At 39.6% G+C, this 19,630-nt stretch overlaps 1 protein-coding gene across 2 annotated transcripts in view; it reads right to left on the reverse strand.

The window, feature by feature from the left end:
• The window catches only part of PKD2 (polycystin 2, transient receptor potential cation channel), a 922,997-nt gene that overhangs the window by 196,921 nt on the left and 706,446 nt on the right, over positions 1–19,630 (reverse strand). For both annotated transcript variants that reach the window (XM_044061361.1, XM_044061360.1), the window contains exon 6: positions 11,770–11,998. In XM_044061361.1, coding sequence (XP_043917296.1) covers positions 11,770–11,998 — 229 coding nt within the window. The remainder of the gene's footprint in view (positions 1–11,769; positions 11,999–19,630) is intronic.

The following is a 19,630-nucleotide window of genomic DNA, read 5'->3' on the forward strand; positions in this document are numbered from 1 at the left end:
CTTATCTATAAAACGTACGCCTGCTTATATCACTAATTTTAAGGATTTTTTTTAAGAAATCAATTACGCTATGGATATTTAAAAAATATTTCTTTGGGATTCCCTAAAAGCATATATATATATATATATATATATATATATATATATATATATATATATATATATATATATATATATATATATATATATATATATAGCAAGATTACTAAAATGTTTGCTCAAAAGAAGAAACAATGGAATAAAGATTTGTTAGATTTGCAAGGGAAAACAGACAAATTAAAATGAGGTTCAAAGGTAGGTACTAGGATATTGGCCCTAGGGCCTATATAAGCCTAGCCAAATGGTACTCTGGCTTTTGCCACCCAAGAACATTATTTTCCTATGCCCCTGTCAAGCTGAGCAACAGAAGTGATCCACGGGGTGAATTTCCTATCTCCCATCCAATCATCAAGATTTTTCTTGAAAAGTGCTAATGAGGAGCTTTGTTTGATATAGATAGGTAAGTTTGTTCGAGAGTATGGGAAGTCTCTGAGACAGGAATCCATCCCTCCAGCATATTCTGTTTATTGTGGTGACAAGGTTTAGGTCCCTAGAGCATCCCTAGAATCTCAGGAAACAAATACAGGCGAAACGAAACAGATAAATTAAATGACAAATATCTGGAAATCCTAACTCATAAAAAGATTAAACTAGTTAATTTCTCTATTAATCCTAAATCTAATGTATAAACTGGCAAACAGAATGAAGCTACTTAATAAAATTAATCATATAAATGAAATATACTCCATTAATAAAAAGGTCACGGACTTACAAGATATATTGACAGAATTTAGAGCTCATTTTAATGCTTTAAATAATAATAATTTAATAATGCATCTACAAGTACAGAGTAAGAATTTCTTACAAAAAAACATCCAAAAGAAATTAACAGATGAACAGATGAAATTTATTGATAAAGACACAAATTAACAAATTAAAACTCAATAAAGATCCTGATAATGGTATCATCATCCCAGAATTGTACAACCTTATGCAAAAAGACACACTGGATATTTTACTTAAAGTTTTTAAGTTATCTAAAGTAAGCGTACCCCCTTCTTGGAAGTATCCTCTCATTTCTCCAATCTTAAAATCTGATAAAGATCCTGTTAAATGCTCTTTGTATAGACCAATGTCTTTGCTCAATATTGATTATAAAAATATGTATGGTCATCCATGCTAGTAGGTTAAAACAGTTTCTTCCTTCACTGACAAATGATGATCAAACAGGTTTTATAATAAATAGAAATTATGATAACATTAAAAGAATATTAACTATAATTGATTATGCAAATATCTTAAATGAAAGGCTAGCATTAGTGAGTTTGGACAGCGACAGAGTTTTTGACTCAGTAAACTGGAATTATCTGTCTTTTATTTTATGTTGTTGTTGTTGTTGTGCCTTTTGGCTTTTCCCGGTTAGGGGTCGCCACAGCGGAACTCCGGTCCGCTAATGATTGGCAGTAGATTTTTATGTGCCGAGTTGCTGGCCCTGACGCACAACCTTCAACAAAGGTACGCCCATTCACACATGTCTCCACACAGAAGACGCTCTAGTTGAGAATCGAACAGGACAATGTCTTACTGTGAGGCGACAACGCTACCGCAGCACCACCACTTGTAAATCTTTATAAAAATTCTCTTGCATATGTCAAAATAGGCTCATATACCGCTGACTCAATAAAAATTCTTAAATTAATGTAACAATTCCCTCTCTGTTTTGTTTAGCCTAATGGAAACCTTTCAGAAAAAATCAGGTCTTAGACTGAATGAAAACAAAACAAAACTCTTACCAATAAATTATAATTTAAAAGACAAAGGAGAAGGTTATCCAAGACAAGAAATTAAACTACTTATGATTAACTATTTCTTTTAATACAATCATAGACATCAATTATGAAAATAATTTAACTTTATAAAATATCTCATAAATAAATTTGAATAACATTTCTTTTACTATAGATGAAAGACTTTCCCTAATTAAGAGTATAAACTGAATGGTATATACAATTTTGGGCAAAATTATCTCTTCCTCCTTCTAAGAGTTGCATTAAAGGTTCATAGGTGTGTTCTAGGCTAATGGCCCTGGAGCCTTTACAAACCTAGCCCATAGAAGTGCCCTGGCATTGTGCCGCCCGACGTTAGATCCCAGTGCCTCTATCAAGTAGAGCCACTGGAGTGACCCCTGGAGTGAACTTTCTATTTCCCATCCACAAATCAAGATTTCTCTTGAAGAGGGCCAGTGGGGTGCTCTGCTTGACAGGTATGGGAAGTCTATTCCAGAGCATGGGCAGTCTCTGGGTTATGAACCTGTCCCTCCAACATGTTCTGTTGATTGTGGTAATGAGGTTGAGGTCTCTGGAGCGTGTGGTGCAGAGGGATTGGGATTTCTTTAGATGTAGCATTTCTAACAGAGCTGGATCAGACAAGGCTTTGTAAGTCAAGCAGCGATTGCCTCTTAGTAGACAATACGAGACAGAGAATAGCTGAAGTCTTTTTGAGTCTGTCCATGTAGGACATGTGTTCAAGGCCTAGGATCCTCTTCGTGAGGTACTTTTGTGACCTTTCTAGCTGTTGCATGTGTCTAGTGAGGTACATGCCAATTGGGGCATTATATCTTTAATTTTAAAGTTTTTGTAGTTTCCTTATAAGCCCAGAATTGCATTAATCCATCATAACAGAAGCTGGTTGAATGGGGATATACATTTACCAGATTTGGAGTTATATTCTCTAGCCTCTATTGTCAAAACAATAGTATTCTGGACTAATAATCATTACTCAGTTTCAAAGAAGTCTAAATATACAGTTCTTGGGTTCTAGACTTACTAATTAACACTTAATTCAAAATAGCCCCTTGTTCTGTCTTTTAAGAGACTATTTTCTAAACAATACTAATCAAATAATTCCTTTTATGTTTATACTTTAATAAATTCCCAGAGAAACTTTTTTTATAGACATGCTTTCTATAAAGCATTTTTTCTTATTTTTCAAATAGTTTCCCACCAAAATAATTTATCCACTCTAAATTTACAGGCTATGAATGTTTTTAAGGAAAGCAAGTTAATGTACTGGTTTTAAATAATGGACAAAGATAAACTGTATACTGCTTATTATATTAACAAATATAACTTGGAAAAAGATGTATGGAAAAAGATATATGGTTGCACTTACAGAACTGTAGACAATTTATGGAAAATATACTTAATTTAATGCAACCTAGATTAAGGGGCTCAATTCCTAAGTTAATTGATTTTTTATCCTTTCTGGTACATCACACAATTTCTGGGAAGGGTCTTCTGTCCAAATGTTGCAAAATAATCAAAAAAAGAGCTGGAGTTCAAATTAGAAAGCTATTGGAACTATTTTAATATTATAAATAATGAACCTCCTAATGAACTACACAAAAATATTATTTTATCTTCTTCAAAACAGACTACTAGGTCACTTAAATGAAAGTTATTTTCATGGAGAATTTTGCATAGATCCTTTTATGCACCACATAGAAATGAATTAATGTCAAACACAAGAATAGTTTGTTGAAGATGCAAGTTAGATATTAAAGCTGACTGGCAACATGTGTTTTCATTGTGGTATAATCAAAACGTTTTGGGAAGAAATTAATGTATTCTTACAGTCCCTCTTTTAAGACCAAATAATAAGAATGTCTTTTAAGACCATTTTACCTTGATTAAATCTTTGGTTTTGTTTAATACTCCTATTCCTAAATGTGTAATGAAAATGAAATATCCATCCCCACTTTCACATATATTTGGGAAAAATTAAAATAACTGTTAAAACACATAATGATTGATTTTCTTTGGAAGTATTGTTAATACATTTTGCATTTACATATATATATATATATATATATATATATATAGAGGTCCCATACAGATCAAAATTCCAAAAGGCCAACTTTCATATGGCTGAGACCATCTGATTGACTTTTGGAATTTTGAACACCTGTTACAAACAGGAACACAACACAAAAAATTACCAACATGTTGTTAGCGGGGGGGACAAGCCCCCCTGCAACCCCCCGGCCCCCCACACCCCCTATTTAAATATACCAACTCCAAGATCGCACTACAGTGCGGAAAATGGAAATCTTCCCATTCTGCTCTGTATGTATATCTCCGTTGAGAACAGCCATATGAAAGTAGGACTTTTGGAATTTTGATCATCTGTAGGGGACCCAAATATATATATATATATATATATATATATATATATATATATATATATGTATGTATGTATGTAAATATCATATCTTTAGTAGGCACCCTTGCAAATAGTTGTTTTGTGGTGTTTACGGCTTAATAGTTTGATCTTTTTTATATATTGTTATATATTTCTATTGTTATTTAAATGCTATTTGTTTTTGTTGACATTTTTTCAATAAAACAATGATTAAAAAAATGCCAGTACAGAAAGAATGCAGGAATTGCTCTTCCCAACTGTTGTACTAATATGCTGTGCCCTTCGACCCTCACCCTTGTTATGCTACTGCCTTTACTAAGTTAGTATCTATTTCAGTGTAGGACACCTTCCAGCATGAAGGTATGCTCCACTCAATTTGATCTTCCCTAAAATAACGTCATCAAGTTAGAATGGCCCATGGATGCCCCCACTGATACTGACCATGTACCAACAAGTACAATGTACACAGCAGAGATTCTATAGCAATCAGTTTTAATTGCTTGAAAACTTAATCACAAATTCTGGTTTCAAAACTATTTTCCGGTAAAGCCTTGGAAATGTAAAAACAGAATCTGAAGATGTGACTAATATACTTAATTACTACTGCCTGTGCTGTTAGCAGCACTTGAATAATTGTGAGTGAGTCAGCATAACAATCCATCTACAAGATGCAAGTTCTAGTTAAAGGACATCACAGGACTGTACATTTGCACAAGAAGAGCTTTGCAACTTTTCTAGCACTCCTGTCTAGGTTTCATCCATGGGATAACTCATGCCAACATTGCTCTTGTGCCAGAATGTACTGTCATAGGTATGCACATGACCCCTTGTATTGTCTTCAGATCCCAGAGATGCATTTCAATGATAAAGATGGAAGAATGTGGCAGACAAACAACCACCTTACATCTGAGAACTTTGCAAAGACAGTATAAAACATGAGTAACAGCAGAGAAATATGTCCAAGAAGTGACAAAATATGGTAAAAAAAGGAATGTTTTAAATATAGGTTGAAACCATTTATTTAACTGTAATTACAGAACCACTAATTCAGAAAAGGATTATCCTACATCAAACAAAACATCTCAATTAAGTGAAATATGTACTAGAGTGGATTACTAAAAGGATGGAACATAATTGTCATAATAGGAGGATATGCTGGTAGCTCATTACCAACAGACAGAGTACAGTAAGTGCATATCTTACATGCATCAAACTGTATAAACAACAATTTATAAAAATAAATATAAGCTATCCCTAGGAGAAGAATTATATTTAATATAGGCAGGTGAAAAGCATGATTTGTTTTGTCTCACTGAAACTTGTTTTAATGATTTCAACAAACGTCTAATTGTTCCAGGGTTAAACGGACATCATGTGGTTTGTTCCAACCACAGAGGTGATGGTGTATCAATAAGGTTTACCTTTACATGTTTGAAAGTCAAATGGTCGTAGATGCACACCCGCGAATCAGAAATGCGAATTCCGTAATGCCGAATTCCTGAAATGTCATAAAATAATCGAATTTCGTCATGTCCAAATGCACCACTGCTGAAACAAGTGCTACCATGGGTCAAAAAGGGGCAACATTTTGTAATTCGACGCTTCAGTTTTCGCGATTTTGGAACTTCATGGTTTACACTTGAAGGCAGCAGGTTCGAAGATTTGACGTTCGAACATATAAAGGTAAACCTATTTATATATGTGCTACTAAGTATGTCTCCATTGCTATTCATTCTGATGAGTTGCTGGAAATTTTGATGGTGAAATTACGTTTGGAGGGTGAGAATCTTCTACAGACCACTCCACAGCTCAGGAAAAGACATAACAGGCTATGTGGTATTATATGTGAATTATTTCATCAAGGATATGATATAATCATGTGGGACATTAACATTCTAGGAAATGACTGGAATTTCCCTTCAACCAAGTCTACCGTTACAATCCAAATTATTGAATTATAAAACTATGAACAGATTAATAAACAACCAACCAGGGATGATAACTTACTGGATATTATTTGGTTAAACTGGGGGACTAATTTAATAAAGTTGTTTAAAAAAATATCACTAAAGACATAGGTCTACACACACACACAGAAAAAACATTATACATCACATATCTTCTTTCTTATAATTACCATCAGTCCAACATTACATCAATTGCAGAGTTCCTGACTTTCCTTAAACTCCACTCCTCCTGAAATTTTTATTTATTTATTTATTGTCATTTGTTAACCGGGTTAGTCCAACTGGGCTTTTGGCACATTTTCAGTGGAGACCAGAGGAGAAAAGCTCCAGAAAATTGCATAATAGTACATTGATTGCATGCAGAAGTATAGTACTAACATAGTTGAAGGTTTTACAAAGCTGTTAATAATAACAAAGTTGAGTACAAACAATAACAAAGTTGAGTATAGAAGAGAACAATTACAAAGCTGTTAATACATAAAATACATACATACATGAAGTTCTATCATCAAAAAATGTTTATTATTAATATTCATAACATTATTATGAATAACATTATTCTGAATGCATTGTTCCAACAATTTCCATTTACTTCAATGTAATTTGCTCCCTCCCTTTTCTAAGATCCCTCTCCCAGCTCTCTTTTATAATATTCAATACTTCAAATACAGTTGGTTTAAGACTTTGATGTCCATTTTCTAGTAACTGCATTATTAGCAGCCAACAGAATTAAGCTTAATAAGGCCTTATTATGTCTAGGCAATTCAGATCCTGTGTCGCAGTTCAATCACATCCACAGTTACAGCCATTTCCTCACCCAATATTTCTTACAGAGTATTTTGTAGGAAATTTGTAAAATTTGCAAACTCCCTACACTCCCCAAAACACACACTCCTACATACTTCTATCTTCCCCATCACACCAACAGCATTTGTTATCTAGCTGAGGAAAATTGTTTGAAGTCTACTTGGGGTATTAAAATACCAATGCAAACACTTCCAAGCAAAGATCCTAAACATTATGGACTTTGTTGTATATTTGAGAGCCATACATATGTCCTCCAGTTTTTCTTGTAAATTGCTTTGCCAGTCTCTCTTTCCAAACTTTTCTAACCTTATCAGATTGATTTTTGTAGTTATCATACAATATTTCATATGCCCTACTAATTATCCCTTTTAACAGCTGCTTCTGTCCTAGATTTAACTAAAAACTGCACCACAGCAGATCTTTCACTTAAGATTCCCCTTTCCCTGTTCCCTGACATTAACGCTTGGTAGGGAAGGAAGTCTCTAGCCTGCAGGCCAAATGTCTTCTTAGCCTCATCCTACTATTACTTTTCCCTCTCTAGTTAATTTTTCTGAATACCTTAGTTCTTTTGGCATTTTTCTCCAGTAAATTCCAGTCCCCTCTTGCAGTCATCCCTATTGGCAAAATCTCCTTACGTCATTCTTGTGTTTGCTTAGTTCCTAGAATACTTTCTGCTGCTTTATGAATATAATATTCTATACAGTTGTTTTTATTCTCCTTGTGGACCTACATCCAAAATACCTCTCCCGCTCTAGGTCTTGAATTGTTCCCCTGCTTCATCATCATCCCTTTTATTTATGAATTATATAACCTTCTGCTTGTGTTATGTATATGAGCCTTAACTGTGCAGCTCTAAAATATCCCTTCAAATCAGGTAATCCTACATCACCTTGCTCTAAGGGAAAGATAAACTTACCCACATAACTCTTGTCCTCTTCCCCTCCCAGACACATTCATTCAACTCTTTATAACATTGTCCACAACCTCTCTTCTGGTTGACAAAAACATGCCTGATCCATATAAAATTAAAGGGACTAAAAACATTTTCACCACTTGCATCTTACTAAACAAGAGCTTCTTAGTTTCTCAGTTTTTGTATTATCTTTTCATTAGTCTCTTCCCACATATCCTTAGCTGCCATAACATAAGCATCTAAGATTAACTTTTCTTTATTTATCAGGTACAAAACAATATTGTTTGCAAATAAAGCCAACTTTTCTTAATTACAATACCAATTATACCCTTGGATTTCTGACTTATTTTCTTTGCAATGATTCAAAATATAAAGCAAACAAAAAATAGAAAAGAGGACACATTTGCCTGAATCCTCTTTTCAGACACAACTTGTCAGACAGGAACCCTCCCACTTAATTTTTGTATCTGATCCTTCATATATTCTCCTAATTAACCTTATTATTGTAACAGGGGAATGCAAATGCTTCCATTGCCCTACTCAAAATTCCAGCTCACTCTGACAAATGCTTTCTCTACATCAAGAATTAACAGCAGCAGGAGTATTCTCTTACATTTTGCTTCTCCCTGGGTCATTTTTGTTCTATTACTGTTGTCAAATTTTTGCCTCCCCTCCACAAAACCACATCGATCCATATTTATCAATTTTGGCAACACCTTTTTATTTATTTTAGCTGATATAGACAACCACTTTATAACCATGATTTAAAATTGAAATGGGTCTATATGAAGCTGGCTCTGATGGGTCTTTATAGTCTTTTAGGTATTACAGCCACCACACATTTCTTCCAAGGTGCTGGTACTTTTCCCTCTTTTTAAAATACTGTTACATAAAAACCTTCCCCATCTTTATCACTTTCTTCTCTTCTAAATTCCAAACTTCCACAGAAATGCCATCTGTTCCTGGAGACTTTCCTGCAGATTAACTATACACCACCATTTTTAACTCATCTCCTCCCAACTTAACTGTTGATTGTTGAGTCTTGTACATCTCCAAACATAGCATACTTGTCTTCCTCCAGTAAATACTTCCATTTCTTTTTCTTGATTTCCACACTTCCCTGCTTTATACAAATGTTCTAAAATTTCCAAAATATCAGTATTACCTGTACAGGATCTCTGGTTATTTTCCTTGCTATTGGTTCCCTAAGCTTGGCAACAACCTCTTCTACTTTCTGTTGCCTAAGTTGTTGTGTTAAAAGTTTTTGTGTTCTGGAGTTATAAAAAAAAACAGTTACTTAACAGCACTATTCCTAAACTTGCGCATATTATCCAGACAGTCCCTTATTTTCCCTTTCCCACTCTGCAGTTGTGCCTCTTTTTGTTCTGTAAGACTCCCCCTATTTTGCAATACTTAAAACCTTTGTCAACCCCTCTAAATAAATCCCATCACTTTTTAACCATATCTTTTTTCTATTATATTTTTAAGTTCCGTTTTCATTTTATCCCACTCAGTAGCTATAACTTCTAAAGAAATTTCTATCTTCCCTAATAACTCTCAAATAATTTCCACTACCTATTCCTTAAATTCTTCCCTTTTTAACTTACAGGTGGGAAAGCGCCAGTGTCACATTTTTACTTCATTACCCTGCATTTCTAGCTTAGTTTTTATTGGTGCATGATCTGAAATAGCTATTGGATGTGAAGCTTTCAATTAAATGCACATGCTGCTATAAAATATAATTTCAATGTAGTCTAGCCCAGTTATCACGTAAATTCTCTCAGGGTTAATATTACTGAATTCACATCTTCCACTCCAAACATTTTCATAAATTTCTTCAGAAAACTACCCTCTTTTGTTATCTGCTCTATTAACATTGGCAACATTTTACCTCCACTTCACAAAACTACAATGATTCATATCCATCAATTTTAAGAACACTTCTGTCACTGTTAGTTACTGCAGATGAACACTTAACCCATTACTGTAAACAATGAAATGGGGTTCGGGGGGGGGAGGAAGACACACACAGAAGCTAATGTGGTGATGGTACTGTGTGATGGGTGGTAGGGCAGACACTGCTCCAATCTAGAATCTGATACTCACATTTAAAGGCAATAACGTACCAAGATGAACCACAGCACAGCAGACTGCTGGCTCAGTACTGACTTCAACACTGAATGCTGGCTCAATGCCAAGACACCCAATGCCAAGAAATGAGGTGAGTTATATCAGGACCAAAAATTAAGGGTCCTGCATTAATACTGGTGACAAAGTCCTGGGCTTAATCAGCTCTTAGAACATCACTGATAACATCAACAAGAAGGGGACAGTCAGTGGAAAACAATGACATTAAAGTGTATGCTGCTAACAGACATTGCAACCACAGGAAGTGACAGGCCTGACACAAACTTGAAACCAAAGAGGTCAAGATGGACATCTTTGGGACGAGTACCATATAATGTGGTGCCAATGACAAGAGCCAAGCATCCAAATTTGGGGAAAAAAGTCGGGGATTCCTATTTACAATAGATTGAGTAGGTGAAGGGCATTCAGAGCTTTCTAAGCCTTCAAAAGGACCACTGCCAGCCTGTGATAGTAAATCTCAGGCAACTCAAGAAGGGATTTGAAGACCAGAAAATAAGAGAAACTTTCGTAAACCATCCTGCCAGCTCCAGCACCACACAAATTAGAAGTACTCTCAGATTTGGGCACCTGATGAAATACACAAGAAACAAGACAGATTCTATTACTTTTACAGCTACCCTTACAACTATTTCAAACAGAGCTTTAGGCTATACCACAGACACTGGGGGGGGGGGGGGCTAAAGGAAAAGTTAATTTTAAGGCACTTACTCAGCTTTGCTTTTCTTGGCAAGGCACTACCAATTAGGAAGGGCTTCAGGGTCCAGGAAGTAATATGTATTTCTACCTACTTGCTGGAAATCCAGTAAAAATGCACAAACTGGAATAACTTAATGGGATTATAATGTGTATTTGAACTACAATTTTTTATGTGGGTCTTTATGTTCAGAACTGCTGGACTGTCATCCTACTGTGACTTCATTAGTTCTATTTTCACCCTTTTAAATGTTTACGTATGTCCTCATTCTCTTGATTTATGCAATATTATGCACCTCTAATTTACATCCACTTTAACAGTAGAGTTCAGAAAAATAAGCATATCAAGGTGTTTACATTTTTCCCATTACATGTCCATTACTTCTGAAACCATCTTGACTACTGTGTTCATTTCTTTTCATTTCACTATCATGTCTGTGTTTTCCCAAACTTTCATTAATAACACCTGCAATGGGGGGCATCGTGCTGCCAGAGTGCTTGGTTCTTTATAGCTAGAGTGCCTTCTATTTGGACTCTGCATGCCCTCTCTTGTGTCCATGTGGATTTTCACTGAATGCTCTGGTATCCTCCAAAAGACATGCCAAAAGGCTGAAGTGATGAGCTACTAAACTACCTGCAAATATGTGTGTGTGTGTGTGTGTGTGTGTGTGTGTGTGTGTGTGTGTGTGTGTGTGTGTGTGTGTGTGCATGCATATGCCCTGCACATGTCCTGCAACAGACTGCTGTCCAATCCACAATTAGTTCTCTGCCTTATGCCTACTGAGTACTGGGACAGGCTTCAGCTCCTCTGTGACACTGACAATGATAAGCAGCTATCAAAAGTCAAATAATAAAGAAAAAAAATTTGGGGGATGAAGAGCACTAACAAAAGAAATGCAATGCTCTCTAATCTTAGAACTGTCTACACAACTGGTTAGTTTTACACTCACAGAAAAAAACATATGAGAGCAGGAAGAGTCCCACATGTCTTGCTCAACTTACCAAAATAATAAGAATGTCCAAACAGTTCCATAAGCTCTGGAAGTAATTCAGTCTTTGGATGTAGATCTCCAGTGCCTCTTCAATGATGTAATACAACAAAAAAAGACAGAAGGTGATCTCACAGGCTGCTAGGAAATAATCAACCACAGACAGGTAACGAATCAATTTGACAGTTTGGAACTGCCAAGATGTAATTACTCCACCAGTTGCTGGAAACTCAGCCACTAACCTAGAAACAAAGAGGACTTTACTTTGAAAATGCATTTGTTAAATAAGGACAACTTCATTTTTTTAAGGAGAACAGGCAGAAAGACACTTCAATTAGCATTGAAACTTATCCCCACATTTCTGCAAATGAACAGGACCATTCCAGAATGGAAGATGGGGACTGCTGTGCAGCAATTAAGTTCAAGTCCCCAAACACATCAAGACAAAAGGATAAGAGAAAGGCAAAGTGAACAAAAGGAGCAGGATGGAAGTATGGGGGTTATACAGTGAAACATGAGATATCTACATCTGCCAGAAATAGACTGGAAAATGCAGATCTGCAGAGAAAAGGTGGAAAGGGGGACACAGGAGGTCTTCGGCCCTAAATGGTACAACCATGACTGCACCAGAATGGATACAATTCTAAATGTGGTAATTTTCAAGATATAAGGGGGTCAGTGTGAATGCCATTACCCAGCAGTGATCACACAACCATTTTAGAGAAATAAAGAAGAATATAAGAACACAGACAAAAAATATAAAGGTGATTTTATATGGAAAGAGGCTATGATAAGCTTGTATGGAGAGTCAACGGTGAATTAAGAGACTGGGCACAAACTGGGGATGCAAACAAAGGGAATGGACAGAATGCTATGCTCAGGGTCCTCAGGAATCTGGCCAGTGTGCTGGCAGAACCCCCTGAAAGAAATTTTTGACAGATCGCTGTGAAATACACAAGTGCATGCAGACTGGAAGCAGCAAGTGTAGCACCCTACTACAACACAGGGGGCAGGAAACATCCAGGGAGCTAAGGACCTGTCAGCCTAACGGCACTTACAGGAAAATCCACAAACATAATTGTGATGGAAAGGCTGACTGCCATTCTATGTTAACAACCTCCAGGACAATAACATGCATGGTTCATTGCAAGGCAGAATCATCAGTCTAACCTGATTCAGTTTTATGACTGGTTTACAGAACAACCTGACATGGGATCACCAGTAGACATGTTTACCTAGACATTCCTCATGACTTTGGCTCTATCTTACTGAGATCATTTCAAGGGACAGGACCGAGATCGAGGAGCTGGACTGCAACATCAATGAAGGGTAGGGGCACAAAGAACTGGGATGACAGGTGTCATGAATTAAGGAAAGTGATTAATGGAGTGCTGAAGGAGTTGGCCCTGGGTCCAGTACAGTACTCTTCAGTGTGCTTATTTTAGACACAATTGACAGAATATAAACTGGCTCAATCTTTTCTTCAATGATGCAAAACTAAATTCAGCAGTGGAATATTGTGTGTGTTGGGGGGGGGGGCGGTGAAATAAGCAAGTGGACTAAAAACTGGCAGTTCAGGATCAACGCAGACAGTTGTAAAGTAATGCAACTGACTAGAGCTGTAGCAACCCTCATGTGACTCACCAGCTGTGGGCAGTGGAAACAGAGCAGGAAAAGAATCTGGAGATAATCACATTTGGAATGGACCAGAAACTGTACACTAAGAGGGCAGTAGCAGCAAACAAAAAAGAATTGTGGGGTATATCCTCAGGAAGACAAACGTCAAAAGCAAAGAGTGTTCCTAATTTTCAAGGTCCTACTTAAGCCAAAAATTGTATAAAGTGTGCAGTTCTGGAGGCTACACTGGGAAGGAACAGTACAGTTGTGTACACTTACCATAAATGTAGATGTTTGAGTGTATTCACTGTTGCAGTCATCACCTGTGGGTTATATCCCTGCTGTGGTAGCCCTCAGCCGGCCCAAATACCAGAGTCAATGTTTTTCTGCATTGGCTGCTGTTGCCTGTAGTCTGACATCAGGTAGTCAGTGCTATAAAGCAAGGCAGCCGACACCATTACATCAGTTTTTCTTGCCCTAACCCCTCAGAAGCACAAGGAAATATGGTAAAGTGGCCCTGGTGGCTAAATGCCACCGTGAAAAGCTTATGTCCCCCTAAAGAAAGAGGATATAAGGGGGAAGGAGGGAGGAAAACCAGGACTGCAACAGTGAATACATTTGAACATCTACATTTATTGTAAGTGCACACAGCTGTACTATGTTCTTTGTGTTTCACTGTTGCAGTCGTCACCTGTGGGAGGATTCCCAAAGCTGAGGAAAGGGGTGGAAGGATTAGTTAGAGACCTAGGCGTGGGTCAGCTTGCCCTGCAGAACTGCAGAGGCATACCCTGCCCTAGCCTTAGAGAAAAGAGGTAGGTGGTAATGCTTTGTAAAGGTACGGACAGAGGCCCAGGTGGCAGCTTCCAAGATGTCCCTGGTGGGAACTCCTCTGAGGAATGCTGTGGAAGTGGAGGCTGCCCTAGTGGAATGGGTGCGAATAGACTTAGGGGGTGGTTTCCCATGTAGTCTGTAGCAGAAATGGATACATTAGGGGATGGTTTCCCATATAGTCTGTAGCAGAAATGGATACAGTGTGATATCCATTTGGAAATGGTTTGCTTGGAAATGGAATTCCCCTCTGACCCTGAGGCAAAGCTGACAAGAAGCTGGTCTGTTTTTCTGAAGGGTTTAGTATGGTCCAGGTAGTATCTGAGCTGTCTGTGCATGTCTAGTGAGTGCAGAATTCTTTTCCCCTTGTTTTAAGGGTTAGGAAAGAAGGTGGGTAGATGTGTGGCCTGGATGAGGGTCAATCAGATACCACCTTGGGCATAAAGAAGGGGTTAGTTCTGAGGGAGACCCTGTCTGCATGGAAAAAGATGAAGAGCTCAACGGCCATGAGTGCCTAAAGTTCTGAAATCCTTCTGGCTGAGGTGATAGCTAATAGGAAAGCAGTCCTCCTGGAGAGGTATCTCAATTCTGCTGAGGCAGCAGGTTTGAATGGTGGTAAAGTTAGTTTTTCTAAAACATAATTCAGCTCCCAGGCTGGTGTGGGTGGCCTTCTGGGAGGTCTGATATTAGAAGCCCCTCTGAGGAATTGTTTAATCAAAGGATGTGAGAAGCGGGGCTGGTCTGTATCAAAATGAGCTGAAATGGCTGAGGCATGGATTTTAATAGAAGAGAAGGAGAGGCCACTATTGAGTAACTCGGCTAGGTAGTCCAGGATAAGAGGGATGGAAGGTTGTGAGGTACTGCCCCCTCTGGACTGGCTCCAGGAGCAGAATCTTTTCCATTTCCCTGCGTAAAATTTTCTGGTGCTGGGCCTTCTGGCCTCTCCGATAATGTCTAGGACCTGTTTGCTTAACAGGGGCCCCTTGTTTGCTTTTAAAGTATTAGCCATGCTGACAGTTTGACAGTCTGCAAGTCTGGGTGCAGCATCACCCCCCCCCCCCCCAACCTGGGTCAAGAGGTCTGAGATCAGGGGAAGCTGCCTGGGAGGCTGTAATGTCAGGCTGCACAGTAAGGGTTACCAATGCTGTCTGGGCCAATCTAGAGCAATGAGGAGGGCCTTTGGTCTCTCCTCCCTTATCTTGATCAGAATAAGAGGCAGAGGAGGGAATGCTTACACAAAGACGGAGTTCCAGGGGAAGGTCAAGGCATCCACCTTCCACGCTAGGTTCTTTCAGCTGGTGGTTGAGGTGGGAAGCAAAGAGATCTACCTCCAGAGTTCCCACTCCTGATTGACTTGCAAAAAGATTTTTCTGTGGAGTTGGCATTTGTGGGGGTCCAGTAAGTTTCTGCTTAGGTGGTCTGGCCAGGGTGTTGTTGATCTCTGTTAGGTACTAGGCAATTAGGTGTAATCCCATAGAGAAGGCTGTCAGCCAGAGGTTCGTGGTTAGCCTGCACAGAGGGTAAGATTGGGTCCCTCCCTGTTTGTTGATATACCACATTACTGTGGTGATGTCTATTTTGATAAGGAGAACCCCTGGCCTGAGATGGGGTTTGATGGATGTCAGAACCTTTTGTACTGCCATCATTTTCTTCTGGCTGATGTGTAAGGGAAGGTGCTGGGCATCCCAAAAATCTTGGGTGCACCTGCCTACTAGGTGAGAGCCCCAAGCAATGTCTGAGGTGTCGGTGTTGATGGTCTGCCAGGTAGGGCGGAGGATGAAGGGAAGACCCTTGGTTCCTGGCACAGGCCCCTGCCCACCAGAGAAGCTCAGCCCTTGTACAGGAGATCAGAGGGAGAGAGGTCTCTAGAGGCCGAGACTGCTGACACCAAAGGTTCCTTAGATACCACTGAAGTTTCTTCATGTGAAGCCTGGCCAGAGGAATTAGAAGGATGCAAGATGCCATGTATCTCAAGGCTTGCAGGAACTTCCTCGCAGTGAGGTGACTTCTGGAAGCCAGCTGGGTAAAGTACAGAGGCAGAAAGCTCTGCTTTTCTGGGGATAGGAAGGCCATTTGGGATGCTGTGTCCAGCAGTGCTCCTAAGAAAATGATATTCCTGGTGGGTGTTTGCTTTGATTTTTTCCCATTTATGCTGAACCCTAGGGAAGCTAGGAGGGTTTTGACAAAGATAAAGTCCCGGAGCAGCTTCTCTTTGCACTTTGCCTGAATGAGGCAGTCCTCCAGATAAGGGTACATTTGTACATTTCTTTGTCTGCAAAAAGCTATGGCCGGGGCTAAGTATTTGGAGAATACTCTGGGTGCAGCGGATAAGCCAAAGGGTAGTGCAGAAAACTGAAAGTGTTGTGAGCCTGCTTTGAAGTGTAGGAATTTCCTGCAGGATTCCCTTATGGGGATGTGGAGGTAGGCATCTTTTAGGTCTAGGGTCACTAACCAGGGATTTTTTTTTAGCATTTTTGTTAACATAGGCAGCAGCTGCTGCAGAGTTAGCATTTTGAATGTGGTTACCACCAGGAAGGTGTTCAGAAAGGATAGATCCAGGATGGGGTGCCAAGTTCCATCTTTTCTGGGAACAAGGAATAGGCTGGAATAAAAGCCTTTGCCGGTCTGATCTGAGGAGACAGGTTCTAATGCCCCCTGGGATATGAGAGTTTGGACCTGTTTCAATGCCTCTGCCCACTGATTTGGAGGGAAGTCTGGGCACCCCTCTTGGAATTGGGACTTCGCTGAAAGAGAATTTGTATCCCTGAACAAAGATCTTTAAGACCCACTGGTCCTCTGTTACAGAAAGCCAATTTTCTTTGCAGAGGAAGAGCCTTCCTCCTAGCTTTTGGTGAATGAAAGGAGGGCAGAGTGGGGAGAGGGAGTCATTGAGAGTTTTTGCCATAGAAGGGTAGCTTAGATCTCCCTGCCTTTGCGGCAAAAGTGGTCCACTGTTTGGTTCTCTGCTGCCCCTGGGATAGGGGCCTGGGTGGTCTGTCCCTGCAGGGCTTACCCTGGCCCTGTCTGCTTAGGTGCAGGGAAGGACCAGTGCTTAGAGTGAAAGTTCCTGCTGAACCTGGGAGGTTGAACCTGAAAGAAATATTTTACTGTTTGCATAGATTTTGCTTTGTCTTCCATCTTTATAAGCACCTCTTCTGCTTTTACTCCAAGCAAGCGGTCCTTAGCCAGGGGTGCATCAATTAATTTAGACTTGAAATGATCAGGGAGAGGTTGTTCCTTCAACCATGCATGTGTCTCCTAATGACAGATCCTGACACTGCTGCCTTGCTTGAGGATTCTAGGGCATCATATCCCACAGTGTAATGAGTGTATGGCCACTTGACAAGTAAAGTGCAGTAAATCTGCTAACTTTGAATTGGCACACTCAGGAAACATAGAAATCTTTTGTTTTAATAGTTCAAAAGTGTGTTGTTAATATTTTAACATATGGAACTGATAGTTGAGTGCTCTGATAGCTAAGGTTGCAGAGGTGTATACTTTTTTACTCCATCTGTCCAGAGCTCTGGAATCCTTGTCAGAAGGAATAGGATTCTTGGCCGATCTAGTCTTACCTCCTTTATGCTCCTGTGTAATGACCTCTGGGTCTGCAGCAGGATTTCTATACAGGTATTTGAGAGAATCTGGTACTCTGTAATACCAGTCAGGCTTACTGGGAGCAGGTGGGAGGGCATCAGGGGCTAAGGTGGATTCATGGAAAACATCATCCACCACTTCTAAAATAGGGGGGATAGCCAGGGGTCGGTGCTGGGGCAGGTCCAGAAACTATCAAGTCTTTTCTTAGACTGGGGGAAATCCTGAGATTTCCCATTGGAAATGTTCCCTGAGGGTGTGAAGGGTTTCCCCAAAGGAAAGGTCTTCTGGTGGAGAGGCAGAAGGAATGGATTCCTCTGCATCTGAATCCTCATAAGCAGTCAGAGGTTGCTGTTCCTTTTCAAAATCTAAATCACATTCCTCAGAATCCTGTTCTGTCATAATTTCAGGAGAAGGGTGTCTTTTCCTTTTAGAAGTGGTGGCCTGACTACCACTGATAAGGGAGATAAGATCCTCCGCCATTTTAAGCATTTGTGTTTGGGGTGGTGGAGCAGGAGCAAGATGGTGGCTATAGGCAGATTTTCTAGGAGTGGCCTGACTTCTAGGCCTAAGAGTATCTATCGGTCTGAGAGAAATGGTAGTCGGATGAGATAATGTTTTTTTTTGTCTAGATTCGGTAGTGTGACAGGCCTCCTTGGAAGCCGGTGCCTATGTCGCAGCTCCGGACCCAACTGAGGCAGAGACAACCTAAGGCTCGGAAGACAAAGAAGATTTCTGCGGCACACCAGACTCCAAAAGGGTCTCGGTAGAGAACTGAGTAGATACTGAATTAGGCATCAGGGAATGCGATAGCGCCTCACTGAATTCTGGAGAACTGACAACCTGCTTAGCGGTAGAGTCGTCAGAAGGTTTAACCTTGTGTGGCCTGTATCTTTACATCTGCGTTTTTTCAGAATGTCCACGGATTGCTGGCTGACAGATGCCACTTTGGAATGCAAAGAAGGAAGACGAAAATACCCGTCTACAATAAGAGCTATACAGTGAATGGTTCTTGCGTTAAAAAGAGGACACAGAACCGGCAACAGGGGACGTCATGGTCTGGGCCTAAACAAGTGACGCAGTATGAATGGAAGTCCGTCTGCGACCGTCTGGCACACTTGTGAACTGCTTCTGCTATGGGTGCCATGGCAAGAAAGACTGATGTGATGGTGTTGGCTGCCTTGCTTTATAACACTGACGACCTGACGTCAGACTACAGGCAACAGCAGCCAATGCAGAAAAACAGTGACTCTGGCATTCGGGCCGGCCGAGGTCTACCACAGCAGGGATAACCCACACGTGATGACTGCAACAGTGAAACACAAAGAACATCATCAGGGTGCAAGGACGAGTGTGGAGCAAAGTCAAGAGCGGGATGCGTGTCATGTAGGGGCAATGATATGATCAGACACTGAAGGAGATGGAGTTCCTCTCTCTGCAGCCTACAAGAGAAAGGACAGGCATGTTATGGGTGACAAGAAAATCATATCAGAGAAATGTAAAGGGGTTATCCTTAGCAGAAAAGGCAGAGAGGAGGAACAGCAGTAGACTGTAGAGACTAACTACCTCCTAGATCTAGGAAAAGAACCTCCCTGAAAGGGTTAAGCGTGCATAGAATGGGTGATATTGAGAGAACTGGTGGAGGCATGCAAGAGGACCCAAAATAGTTGGGGGAAAGGGACAGTGGGCAGGTAATGTAATATCTCAAACTCATTTGTGATACACAAAATATCAGTCACAATTGTTTATCATGATGGGCTTTTCACATCTTGGCATAAAATTTTTTGCAAGCTGGTTAGTTTTCAAGCTAATGGACTTAAAAAAAAATATATTCTATC

This window comes from Protopterus annectens, chromosome 2.part0 (assembly GCF_019279795.1).
Source record: "Protopterus annectens isolate FY-2018-M chromosome 2.part0, PAN1.0, whole genome shotgun sequence".
NCBI classification, from domain to species: Eukaryota; Metazoa; Chordata; order Ceratodontiformes; family Protopteridae; genus Protopterus; species Protopterus annectens.